Source organism: Pyricularia grisea, chromosome I (assembly GCF_004355905.1).
Source record: "Pyricularia grisea strain NI907 chromosome I, whole genome shotgun sequence".
NCBI lineage: Eukaryota > Fungi > Ascomycota > Sordariomycetes > Magnaporthales > Pyriculariaceae > Pyricularia > Pyricularia grisea.
The window spans coordinates 2,714,909-2,729,486 of record NC_044973.1 but is presented as its reverse complement, the minus strand read 5'-3'; the positions used below and the strand labels follow the sequence as shown (position 1 = coordinate 2,729,486).

Here is a 14,578-nt window from a genome sequence, read left to right as displayed (position 1 = left end):
TGGTACGGAAGCAAGCTCGCTGAATTCGTGATCCAAGGCCTCCAGAAACGCAGACGGTTTTGTTCTCCACACCCCTTTTTTTGGCGATGAGCACGGTAACCTGCTCCTGGCGCGAGAGGACTTCTTTGGTCTCGGCCGCACATGGCGACCTGGTGGGTCTCTCAATGCCGACGAAGGGCGTGATCAATCCCTGGACTGCCGACCTGCTTCAGCCTGACATGTGAGCTTGCCCAGGTTGGATTGTTGGAATCATCTGTTCGAGTTTTGATTCGACTAATACAACGCCTGATAGGCCGATAAGCATAACCTTGGCGTCTTCCCGGCCATCTTGCGAATCGTGCCATGGGAACCAAGGTAGATTTCGGTGTGTCAACTTTAATGATGGGGGTAATATTCCATGTATCGGGTTCAGCAAAATGTGTGCAGCCGGAACGGGATATTGGCATCCTATCTACGTAATCATACCCATGGTGTGTCGCTACCTTAAATACAAAGTAAGGTTAGCTGTATCTTGGTCACCTTGGACAATCTATCCTTTTCTGCCTCCGAGGTATGTACTTTTTAACTTCATTAACCTCAGGCCCTCAACGACTCAAAAGCTCCATCATTTACCTTGTTCGGTGTGACGCTTGACGCGGGGCTGAGTTTTGCCGACACCGGCCCCATTATAAAAGTGATGGGGATTTGTATATCCATTGTAGCTTTGTTTGATTTTGGTAGCTACAGAACTGCTGGAAAACCTATTCGTAGCGCTCAGGGAGTTGCGGGTGGTATTTGTAAGGGGGATGATCTTACAGGACTCGAGCCTTGCCCATAGGATAAAGGGTGCACTCTGCCAACAAGGATTGAAACAAGCCAAATCTAACAAAGCGACTCTGGGGCTTTTTGTTCGAAAACCTCTTTTGTCTCCAACTTCCAATCGGCGGGCTTGAGATTTAATGTTAGTGGCGCTAACAATGTCCCTGATCCCTTTTGAAACAAAACTCTCTCATGTAACTGCCTGAATTATCGGTCACCGTATGTTGACTGTACAAAGAGATGTTAAGAAGCTGGCCAGAAGGGTCTTTTTGATTTTTGACGTGTTAAATGTATATATTGATAGATTGTGGTGACGAGTATGCGGATGAAGCGACAAAGGGTACAGGTTAAAACAAGGGAAGTCATGTGAGGTATCTTTTTTGGAAACAAGGGCTATGCATATCGCTCGCTATATAGAGTAGGTACTTGCCTCCATGCCTTGTAGATGACATTGAAACTCGATCGGTTTATCCAAAATTTTGGAGTCTTACGCAGGGTTGGTAATAGTCACTTAGTCTATTCACAACTAACTTAGTTTAAATAGTCTTAGTTACGACCCTAGCTTGACTGATTTGACTGAAAGATTAGAGTGACTTGAGCGCTGAGTTCAATGACCAAGACAACGAAACTTTTTTGTTTTGTTCTTTTTTCGTTGTAAAACCCGCACTGTTTAATATATACGCGAGGGTCAGTGATCTGCTATTAATACCATGATCCAAGTTTAATCGACGTGCCAAAGATTACTATGTACTCCGTAGGTAAGCGGATTATTGGTTCTGAAGACTGGTTTGCTCATCAGAGATCCAATCAAGTAAGTCAAGGGGTGTAGGTTTCGGCTAGCCCTACGGGTGGTGACCCCACGTGGCTCCAGTAGTGCTAAACGGGTGGGCTGGGATAACCCCAGCTTTTTACGTATTTGCTTCAGGGATCAGTCCCCGACTACGTCAGCCGATACGCAGTCGACAGGGGAAGAAGGTGTCTCGGACTCATGTGGCTTGGTGAATCCTGCAACACCCTGCAGTGGGAGTAAGAGAGCCAGGACAGACCAGGAGGATTCAGGCTTGGAAATGCATGATGTTGGAATCGAAAAACCTATGGGAACTGTGTAGGGAACTCGGGATCAAAACCATTCCCGGTTACTACTTTGTTAAAGAAGCTGTGGAGCAATTCCGGCAACAAAGCAAGAGGTATCAGGAGAAGCTTGCTGAGGCCAAAGATTGATATGAGTCCTGGATGTTTTATCTAAGCTGCGGTTTTCTCACCTCACCCCAAAGCTATCATTCAACCCCAGGGTGCAGAATCCGTAGTTGGCTGCTCATTTCCTTCATCAAATATATCGAAGCCGATGTGCCGACTGGGATCCAGGAACCGAACTGGGCCACCAAAATGCGATGCAGCCAGACCGTCTACAAGGTTGAATAGCTCGTCAGGTAGCTTGCGCACTTCCATGTTGCTTCTCAGGTGCGTTGTCTGGGTCGACTTGGGAATCACAGAGATGCTTCGCTGAACTGCCCATGACAGACAAACCTATAGCAGAACGTTAGGAGCATAATCCATTGGGAACTGGTAGTCACTAGTTGCTAAGAACTCTTTAACGAAGGGATATGGAATTCAAGACCAACTGTGGCATGATACGAACCTGGGCTGGTGACATGTCGCAGCTGGAGGCCACATATGCGATCTTGGTATACCGGCTTGTTAGCCACTTGGTTCTCGTCTTATTTGTTCCTCTTTCTTCTTTCTCCTTTTTTACGAGCTGTCAAGCTCATCAACACCAGTACTTACAGTCGGATCCTCTGTTGGAGGGCTCTGGTTAGGGTGTCCTCTCACAGCTGATACTGGCCGGCCGCCGAGTGGTCGGTGTGCCACGAGGAGGAATCCGTGCTTTGCAGAGAAATCCATCAGTTCGTGCTGAGGGAGGTATCTGGTGAAGATTGGGTAAGAATTCCCGTCACTTTCAGCTACGGGATTATCATATTCTACTTACGGGTGAAGTTCGACTTAATTCACGGCTGGTTTGATCCGCGCGGTTGCTAGAAGTCGTTTGGTCTTCAGGATGTTGAAGTTGCAAACTCCTGTCCGGATGTTAGTTCTATGAAAGAAACTACGGGCAATAGGAGGTCACATACCAATCGCGTTGGCTTTTCCTGAGTCCACAAGACGTTTTAAGTCCTGTGCTCTAGTGTTCTTGTGACAGGCACGTTGTCTGATCAGGACATGCCTTGCCATTGCCACTGGGATGCCTAATGGTCTCGTTGTTCTCCCCAGCTTTGTATGCATGGGGGACTGGTATTTGTGAGTTTATTATGGGTAGTTGGTTTTTATTCGATAGGTCTCTGGCAAATATTCACTTACAGTGCATAAGATAAAGGTCAACTGCAATCAAAAGGATTTTTTAGCAACAAACCAGAAGGCGCAGCTTGGATTCCACCAGGATCTTGCCAAAGTCCAATTGCAGATCTTGCAGAGAGACTTCTAACGCCGTCTCTATATGTCCGGGGTCATGCCATGTCTGTGCCCTGATGGCGAATGAACAGGTTAATCAGAATCCATGCCTTGGAATTAATACTTGCTTTGTTTCTATGGTTTGGCTTACAGTTTTGACGTTACGAAAATCTCCTTCCGTGGAATACCGTTCTCCTTTATAGCTTCCCCAATATGCTTTTCATTCCCGTATGCATGTGCGCCGTCAATGTGCCGGTACCCCATTTCCAGGGCAGTTTTCACAGCTCCTTTTACTCAAGAGTTGTCATCCTCGCTCTGAAAGGTCCCTAGACCAACAGCTGGGATCTTTTGGCCGTTGTACAACTCGAAACTCGTTGGAAGGCTCATACTTGTGGGCTTTGTGTAGCTCGCGGTATTGGTGCTCCGGTAACCTGAAATTGGATGCTCAAGTTATACACTCGTTTCTATTCTGACCTCTGGCAGAGCTCCCAAGCCACAGATAAAATTTCCGAAGACCTGATGTCAGGGTATGTGATTTCGTGCGGGATAGGCATGCTCGTTGGCGGTTAACGGCATATGCCCAGATCTGCAGGGAACATCAAGGGATGAATGTATCCAGTTGAGTTACCTACCTGAGGTACTTACCTGTCTATCTCACTACCTACCTACCTGCCGTTCAACTTGCCTCGCTACTCACCAAGCTCCCTACCTATTTACCTAGGTAAGTACTCATAGATATTCACCCACCTACAACTCACTACAAATTGATCATGGCCCAGTCAGCAGAAAAGAGTAGAGAAGCTCAGGTTGATCCAGCCATACTGGCCAGTTCGTCTCTCCTTATTCTGGTTTCCGATTGCGTTGTTGTTTACAAGTGCTGATGCTGTCCCGATAGTCCTGCTAGACGTGACAAAAATAATAGATGTTTGCAGATGTGGCCGAGACCAGGTGGGCCAAGGCCAAGTGTCTCCGGGTTCGCCTTTCCAGTGGACATGAAGAGAGCTACTTTCTCAAGGTATGCTATCCCGAAGTCCCTTTTTTTTAAATTCGAGACAATTCTTGAGGCCCTCAACTACACCATCCACGTAGGTCTCGACCGGCATGCATGGCAGGGAAGCATTAAGGGGCGAGTTTCTAAACACTTTGGAGATGCATTCAGTAAACAAGGACCTGTGTCCCAGGCATATCGGCTGGGGGGACATTTGAGACCGACGAGAACTCGCACTTCTACCTTTGAAAGCACTACAACTTCAACAAGGACCAGCCGCCCGTCGAAGAACTCTGCAGGATGATGGCACGCCTGCACTCGAGAAGCGTGTCACCAAACGGCATGTTTGGCTTCCACTGTCCTACTTATAACGGCGATGCACCAAAGGATAACTAACACCTGGTGCGACAGCTGGGAGGTTTTCTTCTCTCGGGGCCTCCGCCATGTTCTGAATCTCAGGGATCAAAGGGCCACGCCCGACCCTGATCCCGACGCCATGCTGCCCGAGCTATTCGACAGGGTGATCCCAAGACTCTTGAGACCTCTCGAGACGGGAGGGAGGAAGATCAAGCCTTGCCTCGTGCACGGCGGCCTCTGGTATGGAAACGTCAGCGTAGATGACGACACTGGCAGACCAATCATCTACGACCCATCGGGGTTTTGGGGCCACCACGAATGTAAGTTGGATATGTCATTTTCACACAAAGAAAAAAACAGGGGGTGTGATAGATGCTAATGCGTTTTCTTTTTTCTTGAGCAGATGAGCTCGGCAATTGGCGTTCCAGTCGCAACAAGCTCACAAATTACATGTCAACATACTACAAGTACATGGAGCCATCGAAGCCCGTCGAAGACTTTGATGGGAGAAACTTACTCTATAGCCTGTATGTCTCTTGCAGGACCTTTTACCCTCCGTGTCTTGTTGGTGCATGTGCTAACTTACAAGGGCTGTACTCCACTGCTAGTCGTTTCCACACGAACGCCTGTACGCATTTCCCCGACGAGGAACAGAGGGTAAACATGTAAGAAACCTAAAGAACTTTAACCAACCAGGAGTTCTTAGCGACAAAGTCTGTATATACTAACGGTGCGCATATGTAAACAGGATCAAAGATGATGTGCGGGAGTTGCTTCGTCGGTATCCTCCGGGCTGCTTGCCGGCCGTGGATGCTGGGAATCAGCAACCCAGCGTCCCCCCCAATCTGGCACAGAGTGAGATTGCTTCTCATGGATAGACTGGCTACGTATTTGTCGGCAAGCAAGATGGAAAAAGTAACCCTCTTTCTCAGCTGTGACTATATTGATCATTGCAAGACCATCGGGAACGGGGAGGGCGTTGGTACGGCAAAAAGCAAGGGACTTGAACTCCAGGGTCTGAAAGAGCAGACCATGGTGAATTTATCTTATGCTTAGCAGTGGAAAAGCTGTGCCTGGCTGCTTGTGTCAAAAGGCACCAGGGCGGGAAGCTGGGGCGGTTCTTTTGGTGATCGGATGACAGTGCTTGGCAATGCATCACTTTTAGGGACACTCCAGCACAAAATTCGATACTCAGATTCTTGGCACGTCTGATTCAAACGTAGACACTTGCATTCTTGATCAGTCCGAGATATCAGATAAGACGGTTTTGTCCGGTGCATGACGAAGAGCAATAAATAACAAAATCAGGGGCTCGACTGGTTTCCAACCGAACTGGCAACGGCGAGCAAGTGGTCAGACGAACCCAGCAACTTGGTAAAGGCTTCCCGGACAACGTTTGCTGGAAAATGATATCAACATCGTATAGCACGTGTCTATACCATGGTTTACCTGCAGCATCTTATAATTAATGATGTATATGGTATTATAGGTGGTATAAATGGTGGTTGGTCGGTGGGCCGGTAGGTAGGTAGGCCCTCGAACGTACTTTTTGGTTATTTTTACTTGTTGGATCCAAAACAGAGGCCTCATACATAACTGTAACTGCTATTTAACGTCACCATATGTAACACCTTACGGCGGGTATAAAAAAGGTTTCCCAAGCATGCATGCCCGACGCTTCCCCCCTTGAAAGACATCAAGCCAGCCTTATAAACTCCAACCCACCATTAAAGCCCATTGCTCGCACATGTGAAGACGGATCCAACAGCGCCTGCATGGAACGAATCGATAATGCTTTGTACTGTGGCATAGGTGCCGACAGTGAGGAAGAATACACCGATGAGAATGATGAAGACGTTGAGCGCACTGAGCGCAATCCCCGTGGCTGTCCGTGGCTCGTCGGGATTCTTGCGACGGTCGGCACGGCGCATGCGGAAGTAAGCGACGCCCCAGAATATGAAGCCGAAGAAGCTATCAAACAGCGATGACATGAGGGAGAGGACTGACACGAGTAGGTCAGCAAAAGCAGGCCTAGAATATATGACATGAGGAGTCAACTTGGAAAACTTACGGTCCGAGAAAAAGGGTATAACCTCGGCGACAATAAAGGCAAGAATCCAGGTGGTAACTTTAGTAGTGTTAGTGAGTGTATTGGATACTCTTATTTTAGCAGACAGGTGGACTTGAGATCCATCACTTACAAAGAATTGCAGCCCAGGCGGACCAGCCTACAACTGTGTGTTCGCTCTTGTGCCTCGAGCCATCAAATAGCCTAAAGAAAATGAAGCGTGCCGAGACCGAGGCGTACAAGACTCCCAGGAAAATGATTGTAGGTATCATGAAGGAGAATGATACCTTTTTGTAGACATCATGAAGGGAACCAAAGGCCGGCGCTGTCATGTATTGATTGCCCGTGTAAACGTAGATGACAGACCCGACGATGCTGAAGACAAAGATCTCGGCGATGGTGCAGGCCCAGAGGGCTTTGGGAAAGTCTCTGAGGTTCCCGTCAGCATCAGTACGTATGGACAGCTCATGTTTAACTGTAAGGTATCTTTTTCATACCTAGGGTCCTTCATCTCAGCAATAAAACTTGGCAGTGTTATCTGACCAATGAACGTGTAGCTGATATTCAGGAAAGCAGTTGTAGCCATGACGAACGTGGTGCTGGCTGTCGGGAAGGCCGTGACGATTGGATTTCCGCCACTCTTGGACGAGTCGAATCCTGCTGGGTCTCCTTGGATGCCGGCAAAGATGGTAGCAAGGAGAACCGAGATGAAGGTAAAAGCAGCCGATGCCGTCCCGAGCTTACTCAACATGCTAAAGGTTCGAGGAAGGGAGCACAGCCAACAGACAATGGCTACGATGATGCCAAAGCTAACTGTCTGGCACTGAACTGACGCGTTTGTCCCAGTCATCGTATTGATATATTTTGAACCCACTAGCACGTGGAGACCCTGATTGAGAGGTCAGTAATCTTTCATCACGCAAATAGACGGAATTAAGATGGTCCGAAGATTGCAGGGACATACTTGGATGAACTAAGCATGCATCAAAGTTAGTTGGATTCATCTATTTGCTTGGAGATTTGAGTGAGGCTTACCGTGTTGTTGAGCAGAAACATGACGGCTGTGGCATACCAGGCCCATTTCTTGCCCCAGAAAAGCATCTGCCCGATATCGCAAACATCGCGAACCTCGGGATGTCGTAGACAAAATTCCCAAAGGACCAGTGATCTGTCGAGTGTTAGCAACTGCAGCGATTTTGGCCGTTTTTGCCTTTTGTAACTGGTTCTCGACTCACGTATACAGCACTATGAGTGCGACAAACACAGTGAAGATGAGTCTGGGACAACGAGTGGTTAGCTTGACCCATGTGCTTTCCAAGTATTGCTTAGATATGTATGCAATTTCAGAGTCAACATACCCAGGCACAAGTCCAAGTACACTGTATGACCAAGGAAAGCTCATGATTGCCAGGCAGATATACTCAGAGAAGAGGAGTGCTGCCGTCTGCAAATATAAAGAAGCACGTCAGCATCGGAACGACGAACGATCGAGATGGTCCAACAAAAATCACACGACAAGATGCTGACCTTTTGCCAACTACATGTGCGATACTGAATGCCCGCATTTGCCTCGCTGTCAATCTGTTTTTGTACAAGCTCAGAGCTGGCTTCAGAGTCGGATTCGACCGAGGGGACAACAAATGAAGTGATGCGGGGGCCGATGGTCACTGCAGGTCCACCGAACCATTGTCGAAAGTCTCGCAGTGGTGTCCGAAGTGAAATCCCGTTACCTCCATCTTGTCGAAGATCTGGAGGTGAAGGGGTGAGCCCGTCGGGTGATATGTCTCGATTGCTTTCTTTGGACATGGCTAATCCTGTGTTATAGACTAGTTTGCTTGAGATATAGGAGCACCTTCAAGTAAATCTAAGTAGGTCCAGGAGTGTAGCGGCAGACTCCTCGCAACAATTTCTACGTAGGCATCTTGGGTGTCAGGAACAAAATATACTGCCTTGCGGGTGAGGCAAAAGAGTGTTGAGAAACGGAATTGCCGACAGGATGGCAGTAAGAAGTTGGATTGGAAAATAAAACCCGAGAAGACGCATCACATGATATCCATGAAAAAATCAAGAAAATCCAACTAATTACCTGCTGCGACGGCTAATTCGAAAAAGCTGGCCCCTGCTTGGCAAGACTATTTATTGCTGATGTATACCTGCAATGTTGCGCAGATAGTGTAAAATGGTGCTGCTAGGGAAGAGGTGGGGATATGAGACGACAGCTTGACGCAGGGTTAGTTTGACTTTGAGCACGCAATCGAGGCGGTCTTTCCGAGCTTAATCGTGGGCTTGCGGTACAAAATAGCGGCAGGAACGAATGCGCCTCGGTTTCCGACAGCTGCTCTAGTCTGAGTCTAGGTCGGCCAGGAAACAAAAGAAAAAAGGCGACCAGAGAAGCTCAGTTTGCGACAGGTCGGGGTATGCCTTTAATGGGTACGCGTTGGGGGTGGCGCGAGAGAAATAAATATCTCCGTTGTTGAACTGATGAATAGGATGACCATCCTGGCATCCGAACAGGGCGAGAACCAGGGACCTAGTCCAGATTTCCACCCTTATGAGGAAATTGACGGGATACTCCATGTCATTTTTGCCCCATTTCACATGCAGCTTACCATGTACCTTACACTTGGTGGACATGATTGACATGGTATTTGCTCCCACGTTCTCTTCTGTAGTTGAGCTGATGTTGCATTTGGTACCAGAAGACTTTTCCAGACTAGCTAGGTACTTTGCCTACCTACCTCCTCGTACCTTTGGTCGTTTTCTTAAGATAAAGATGGTCCAATGGTTGTGCTTCCAACATGGGCTTCCCATTCAATGTTTAATCATCCATGTTACGCTGTATCACACCTTCCAATGGCGTCAACGGAACTTTTTGAATTAGCGCTGCAGATTGCAGTTAAGCGAGCAGTCCGCACCTAAATGGCAGATGCTCGAATTGTCGAGTTTTCTTTTTGCCCGAGAATGATTTTTTTTACGGGGAGCGTTAGCTCCGAGATATGGCAGGCCAGTCCACATTGAGTGAGGCACCTTTAGTGGTTGCTGTTAGGTAAAAGCCAAGGCCTGGCCAAGAAGCGTCAAGACTGCTCAAGCTTTTCGTGCCTCAGATCCGGCGCAGATTCGCGAAGTACGCCGACGGAGGCAAAAGAACGCAAATACCCAGCGCTCTTTGTCAGCAACTGCTATCAGGATAAATCCTTGATTTTATGGTCAAGGTGGGGGTTGACGCAATTGAACCCGATGGCGTGATAGGCGCATGCACTAGAGAAAGAGAGTACGGGAAAGGAAAAAAAAAAGTTACATCAACTTGCAGCAGCAAAAAGATAGGGACGCAGCGGTAGGTAATCAGAGGCCTGGGAACATACTGTAGTTACCTAGGTATCTTCAGCGAAGCAGATTGCCCTGTCACTGTCATTGGAGCTCTAGCATGCATGCCAGGCAACACAGAACAAGTACTGACTAGCTTGGCACTGTAGACTCGGCTAGTCGATATGACGTCAATTGTCTAGTCACGTGCTCACGCGTTTACTTGTATGTGACTGATCCATCCAAGCCACAACACAGCCTCACCAACCTCCTTAATTCTGTCGGGTTGGCGTACCGCACCAAGACAAATGTCGCGGAAGCCTGGAAAGGGTCGGATGGGGTCCATTCGGGTCGAGGCTTGGTCGAGGCCAACCAGGCAGGGCCTCCCACCGCTTCTAGCCTCAACATGGAATTGACGGTGACTTCATTCACTGCCCAGACTATGGGCGAGCGACTGCGATTTATTGATTTCTTGGGTCTTGGGTATATCGTGAGGGTCCCATTTTTTGTTTTGAATAAAAACTTTTGAACCTTTTCTTTTGCGCTTTGATTCCCGCCTTGACTATATCTGTTCCAATCCAAATTACAGTGTATCGCGTTTTTTGGTTCCCAGCCACTGATTGGGCCTGGTCCAAGCTCGAAATCCTGCCTTGCAATGCCGTTCATCCCCAACACGCCCGAGTCTCTCCTCGCCCGCAATGACTCCAAGAACCCTTCTACGACCTGCCGCGGCATAACGTCAAGCGGCCGGGCGTGCCGCCGTTCGTTGGCCGCAAACTCGGATGGATCGTCCGCGCCCTCGACCCCACCTCGGCGCCGGCGGGGTAACCTCCGCGTCGACGACCCGAGCGACGAGTCTCTGTACTGCTGGCAGCACAAAGAACAGGCGAGCATGTCGGCACACTCGAGTCCCGGCCCGAGGGCGTCTCACACCCCGATCCTCGAAGAGCGCACGAGCATCGACACGCTCGCCGACCGCCTCGGGCTGCTGGACGTGACGCAGAAGCCCTCCAAGAGGCCTGCTGCGGTTGACGGTTCCTCGGCGGGCACGAGCAATTGGGGCGAGAAGAAGAAGATGACAAGGCCCAAACCCAAAACCCAGAGCCTGTCCCTTTGCTGCTGCTTCACGATCCCCATCACAGAGGTGTCTGAAGATCCTCCGCCGAGGCCGAAGCCGAGACCGCTGCAATCTGCGCCGGCGGTAAATCAAGGCGCAACCACCCCAACGAGGCCGGGGAGGCAATCCAATCAACACCTCACACCAAACCACTCATCTAGGCCCTCCCGGTCAAGCCTTCCCGGCACACCGTCAAGTGGCCCACGGCGATCGCGGCACTCATCAACAGCCTCGGCGACCTCTCAGACTGCGCAGTTCATGTCCCTGATCCCGCCCAGCGCATCCCCCGAGGTCGCCTCGCGACTGCTAGCCGAGCTCGCAAAGCCCGTTTCGGATCAAGACGACGCTGGGTACATTTACATGTTCTGGCTGACGCCGACGGACGTTGATGCCAGTCCACCAGTCGACGCCGCACGGTCCCTGCTGGCACCACCTTCAAAACCCGGCGGGCGCTCCAGGCGGCCGAGCGACGTGCTCGCCTCGTTCGCCTCGGCAACGGCGGATCCCAAGACGAACGGCAAGAAGAAGACGATCCTGCTCAAGATCGGACGTGCGACCAACGTGCAGCGCAGGCTCAACGAGTGGACGCGGCAGTGCGGCTACGACCTCTCGCTGATCCGCTACTACCCGTACATCCCGTCCTCCTCGCCCGGCGCCAGCCCCAGCTCCGCCAGGTCGTCGGCGTCTCTCGTCCCGCGCAAGGTTCCGCACAGCCACAAGGTCGAGCGCCTGGTGCACATTGAACTGCAGGGGTTGGGCCTGCGGGTGGCCGATCGGGAAAAGTGCGACAGCTGCGGTCGCGAGCACCGTGAGTGGTTCGAGGTCGATGCGTCGCGCAAGGGAGTCGAGGAGGTGGATCAGATAATAAGGAGATGGGCCGACTGGGATGAGGGTAGGGCTTAATGTCGATTTCTGTTTTTTTTTATGACCATTCTCTAGCATATATAATTATATAATTGTTGGTTTGTGGGATGACGCTATGAGTATGTTTTCTTTTTTTTTCGAGGAAATCAGGTTTTGGCATAGTTTTGGAGTTTCTTTTTTTTTCTTTCTTTTTTTTTTTTGGGTTTCACTATTGCGTTTGCATGTTGGTGCCAACTTTGTTACACGAATTTATTTCTTTGTCCAAAGAAGGATAATACGTCAGGCGGCCTAGCCGAATAAAGTACAGGATGACGAATCAAACAATGGTTCACAGAGGTGCAACTGAACTGCGGGTTCTCTGATGAATTTTGAAGCTTGTTTTCTTTATTGGTGGTCGACTTGTCTGTATCCAAATAGCCAGTGCCTTCCTTGATGCGAATTTCTAATCCTAAGGTAGCCTGTTATCTTGATGAATCAAACACACGACAGGTAAACGTAAATTTTGGATCAACAATCTTAGTGACTAAGTGACCTCAGAACATACTTACTCAGGCCAACACTCTTTACTCTATAATACTCTTGATCCGAATGCCTGGATTCCCTGTATCAAAGGAACGGCGTTCGCCTGGGTGACACGCAGCCGCAGCCGTGTCCCGGTCACCGTCGTGTTCAGCCTGTCGATCCGTCCATAGCCAACCGACGTCCCGCTAACAATCTCCTTCCAAGCACCGTCGGAGAAGACCTCGAACGCATACCCGCCCACACGTTGACCCAATGCTATATGTTCCCTGACTGCAACAGCCTCAATAGTGACTGTGCCGCCGACGTCAACCTCGACCGATCCAGTAGTTTGGCCATCTTCCATGGTCCAGTAAGTATCCCGGCTCTCATCGAGCATGTTCCCCGGGCCGAACTGCGCGTCGTCTCCGGCCCGGACACCGCTCGCACTCACTCCCAGCCCCGGGTGTAGGAGCTTCCTCTCAAGAAACCCATCCCGCAGCTCCTTGAACTCCATCAGAGCATCGACATCCACCTGCGGGATCCGCCCCGTGTTATCCGGTCCGACGTTGAGTAGCAGGTTGACGCTCCGTCCGACCGAGTCCATGTACATATCCATCAACTCCTTGGCGGTCTTGGGCTTCTCCTCTGCGTGCCAGAACCAGCCCGCACGTATCCTCGCGTCCGCCTCTGCCGGCGTCCAGTACAGGCCGTCGCGGATACCAACTTCGAGCTCCCGCTCGCCGTAGCGCTCCTGGTCCTGCGTTCGGCTGATGGTGTGCCAGTTTGTCGGGACGCTGTAGCCGTCCTCGTTGCCAACCCAGCGAGCATCTGGACCCTGGTGACCCCACATGACGGCGCCCGGCTGGTGCGTCCGGATCACATCCCGATACCTAGACCAGTCAAACGTCTGCACCGTAGCGGATCCACTAGCCCCATCCAACCAGATCTCAAATAGCTCCACGTTCGACCCGTCTTCCAGCTTCATGTCCACGAGCTCCGTCAGCTGCTGCACGTACAGCTCGTTGTAGTCGCCAGGGCTATCGTCGCCAAAGATTTGTGGCTCGTCAAACATGGACCCGGCCAACGCAGGCTTGGGCATAGCTGGGTCGCGGTGAATGTCCCATGGAGAGAGGTACACGCCGAACTTGAGCCCGTGCTTCTTGGCCGACGTGGCTGCCATGCGCACCACGTCGGCGTCGAGACCCTTTGCCTCGCGGTCCTTGGCCCACTTGCCATTGGCGACCTTGTAAGTCGTCGACGACGTGTTCCACAGCGCCATGCCGTCGTGGTGCTTGGCGGTCAGGATCATGCCGGCCATGCCGGCGCGCCTGAACGTCTCGGCCCACTGGTCAGTATCGAGCGAAGTCGGGGCGAAAACGTCCGGGGGCTGTTGGCTTCTTCCCCACTCCTCTCCGGTGAAGGTGTTTGGGCCAAAGTGCGCAAATGCGTAGTACTCGAGTCGGTGCCAGCTCAGCTGTCGCTCAGTGGGTGTGCGCAGATAAGGGGCTGGCGGCTGGGAGGCGACATTCTGCACCTCCGCGGCAGGTTGCACCGCGAGCACTGCGGCGGACGTCATTGAGGTTAGAAGTAGCCAAAGATGGCTGCACAAGATAGATTGCCCATGCATCATGTGGTGATCTGGACTAGGAATGAGTACGCATTGCAAAGCTATAGGTGACAGAAGTGAAGTACAGATCTCATTGAGGAATCTGAAGAGATGTTCAGGTGACGAAGTCCGAACTTAAGCGTCGACGCAACTCCTCACAATTCATGGTAACGTGGTATCGCACCATGCTGGTTGCCAAAGTGACGTTTATCTCGAGGCAAAGCCGAACAGATTCTTGTTCCTGCCAAGGGGCGGGGAGTGAGTGACAATTATGATGACAGGATGCGGGGGTGGAGATTTCCTACATAGGTACCTACCTACCTAGGTGCACGGCAGTTGTTAATAGTTCGGTCTAGAACTAAGGTTAAGGTTAGGTAGGTAGTTGATTCTAGGTCTAGGGCCCTGATGAATTGCCGTAGTTGCCGTGTTCGCTCCGGGGCTTGGCAATCTTTACCCCAGATTGTCTTGTTAAAAGAGCGGATTGAGAGCTCTCTATCCAGATATTTATGTGCTATTTATGTCGTACCTGTC

At 50.5% G+C, this 14,578-nt stretch overlaps 6 protein-coding genes across 6 annotated transcripts; 2 read left to right on the top strand and 4 right to left on the bottom strand.

Annotated features, from left to right (window-relative positions):
- Positions 1-2,079: 2,079 nt before the first annotated feature.
- Positions 2,080-3,507, bottom strand: PgNI_05859 (uncharacterized protein; the record flags this gene model as incomplete). The annotated part of the gene is made up of 7 exons (XM_031125889.1): positions 2,080-2,325; positions 2,438-2,479; positions 2,584-2,709; positions 2,809-2,873; positions 2,928-3,084; positions 3,206-3,317; positions 3,395-3,507. 7 exons carry the CDS (start codon positions 3,505-3,507, stop codon positions 2,080-2,082), a joined length of 861 nt encoding a protein of 286 aa, XP_030982674.1.
- Positions 3,508-4,013: 506 nt separating this feature from the next.
- On the top strand, positions 4,014-5,466 carry PgNI_05858 (uncharacterized protein; the record flags this gene model as incomplete). Its single annotated transcript, XM_031125888.1, has 7 exons — positions 4,014-4,071; positions 4,176-4,258; positions 4,484-4,575; positions 4,643-4,908; positions 4,992-5,115; positions 5,197-5,253; positions 5,337-5,466. 7 exons carry the CDS (start codon positions 4,014-4,016, stop codon positions 5,464-5,466), a joined length of 810 nt encoding a protein of 269 aa, XP_030982675.1.
- A 727-nt stretch (positions 5,467-6,193) lies between these two features.
- PgNI_05857 (uncharacterized protein) lies at positions 6,194-9,144 on the bottom strand. Its single transcript, XM_031125887.1, has 9 exons — positions 8,743-9,144; positions 8,184-8,565; positions 8,015-8,100; positions 7,892-7,933; positions 7,692-7,824; positions 7,154-7,545; positions 6,790-7,085; positions 6,660-6,716; positions 6,194-6,590 (listed from the first exon to the last, which is right to left on the bottom strand). Exons 2-9 carry the CDS (start codon positions 8,460-8,462, stop codon positions 6,316-6,318), a joined length of 1,560 nt encoding a protein of 519 aa, XP_030982676.1. The 5' UTR covers positions 8,463-8,565; positions 8,743-9,144; the 3' UTR covers positions 6,194-6,315.
- Positions 9,145-10,614: 1,470 nt separating this feature from the next.
- PgNI_05855 (uncharacterized protein) lies at positions 10,615-11,979 on the top strand (the record flags this gene model as incomplete). The annotated part of the gene is made up of 1 exon (XM_031125885.1): positions 10,615-11,979. The coding sequence occupies one exon, from the start codon at positions 10,615-10,617 to the stop codon at positions 11,977-11,979; it is 1,365 nt and encodes a 454-aa protein (XP_030982678.1).
- On the bottom strand, positions 10,676-11,096 carry PgNI_05856 (uncharacterized protein; the record flags this gene model as incomplete). The annotated part of the gene is made up of 2 exons (XM_031125886.1): positions 10,676-10,823; positions 10,891-11,096. 2 exons carry the CDS (start codon positions 11,094-11,096, stop codon positions 10,676-10,678), a joined length of 354 nt encoding a protein of 117 aa, XP_030982677.1.
- Positions 11,980-12,508: 529 nt separating the features above from the next.
- PgNI_05854 (uncharacterized protein) lies at positions 12,509-14,017 on the bottom strand (the record flags this gene model as incomplete). The annotated part of the gene is made up of 1 exon (XM_031125884.1): positions 12,509-14,017. One exon carries the CDS (start codon positions 14,015-14,017, stop codon positions 12,509-12,511), a length of 1,509 nt encoding a protein of 502 aa, XP_030982679.1.
- Positions 14,018-14,578: the final 561 nt, after the last annotated feature.

Coding starts and splice junctions, on each gene's coding strand:
- PgNI_05857 (XM_031125887.1), bottom strand. CDS start 8,462: ATGTCCAAAGAAAGCAATCGAGACATATCACCCGACGGGCTCACCCCT. Junction 7,546..7,691: donor TGTTTCTGCTCAACAACACG/GTAAGCCTCACT, acceptor CCTCTCAATCAG/GGTCTCCACGTGCTAGTGGG. Junction 6,717..6,789: donor CGCCTGGGCTGCAATTCTTT/GTAAGTGATGGA, acceptor ACACTACTAAAG/TTACCACCTGGATTCTTGCC.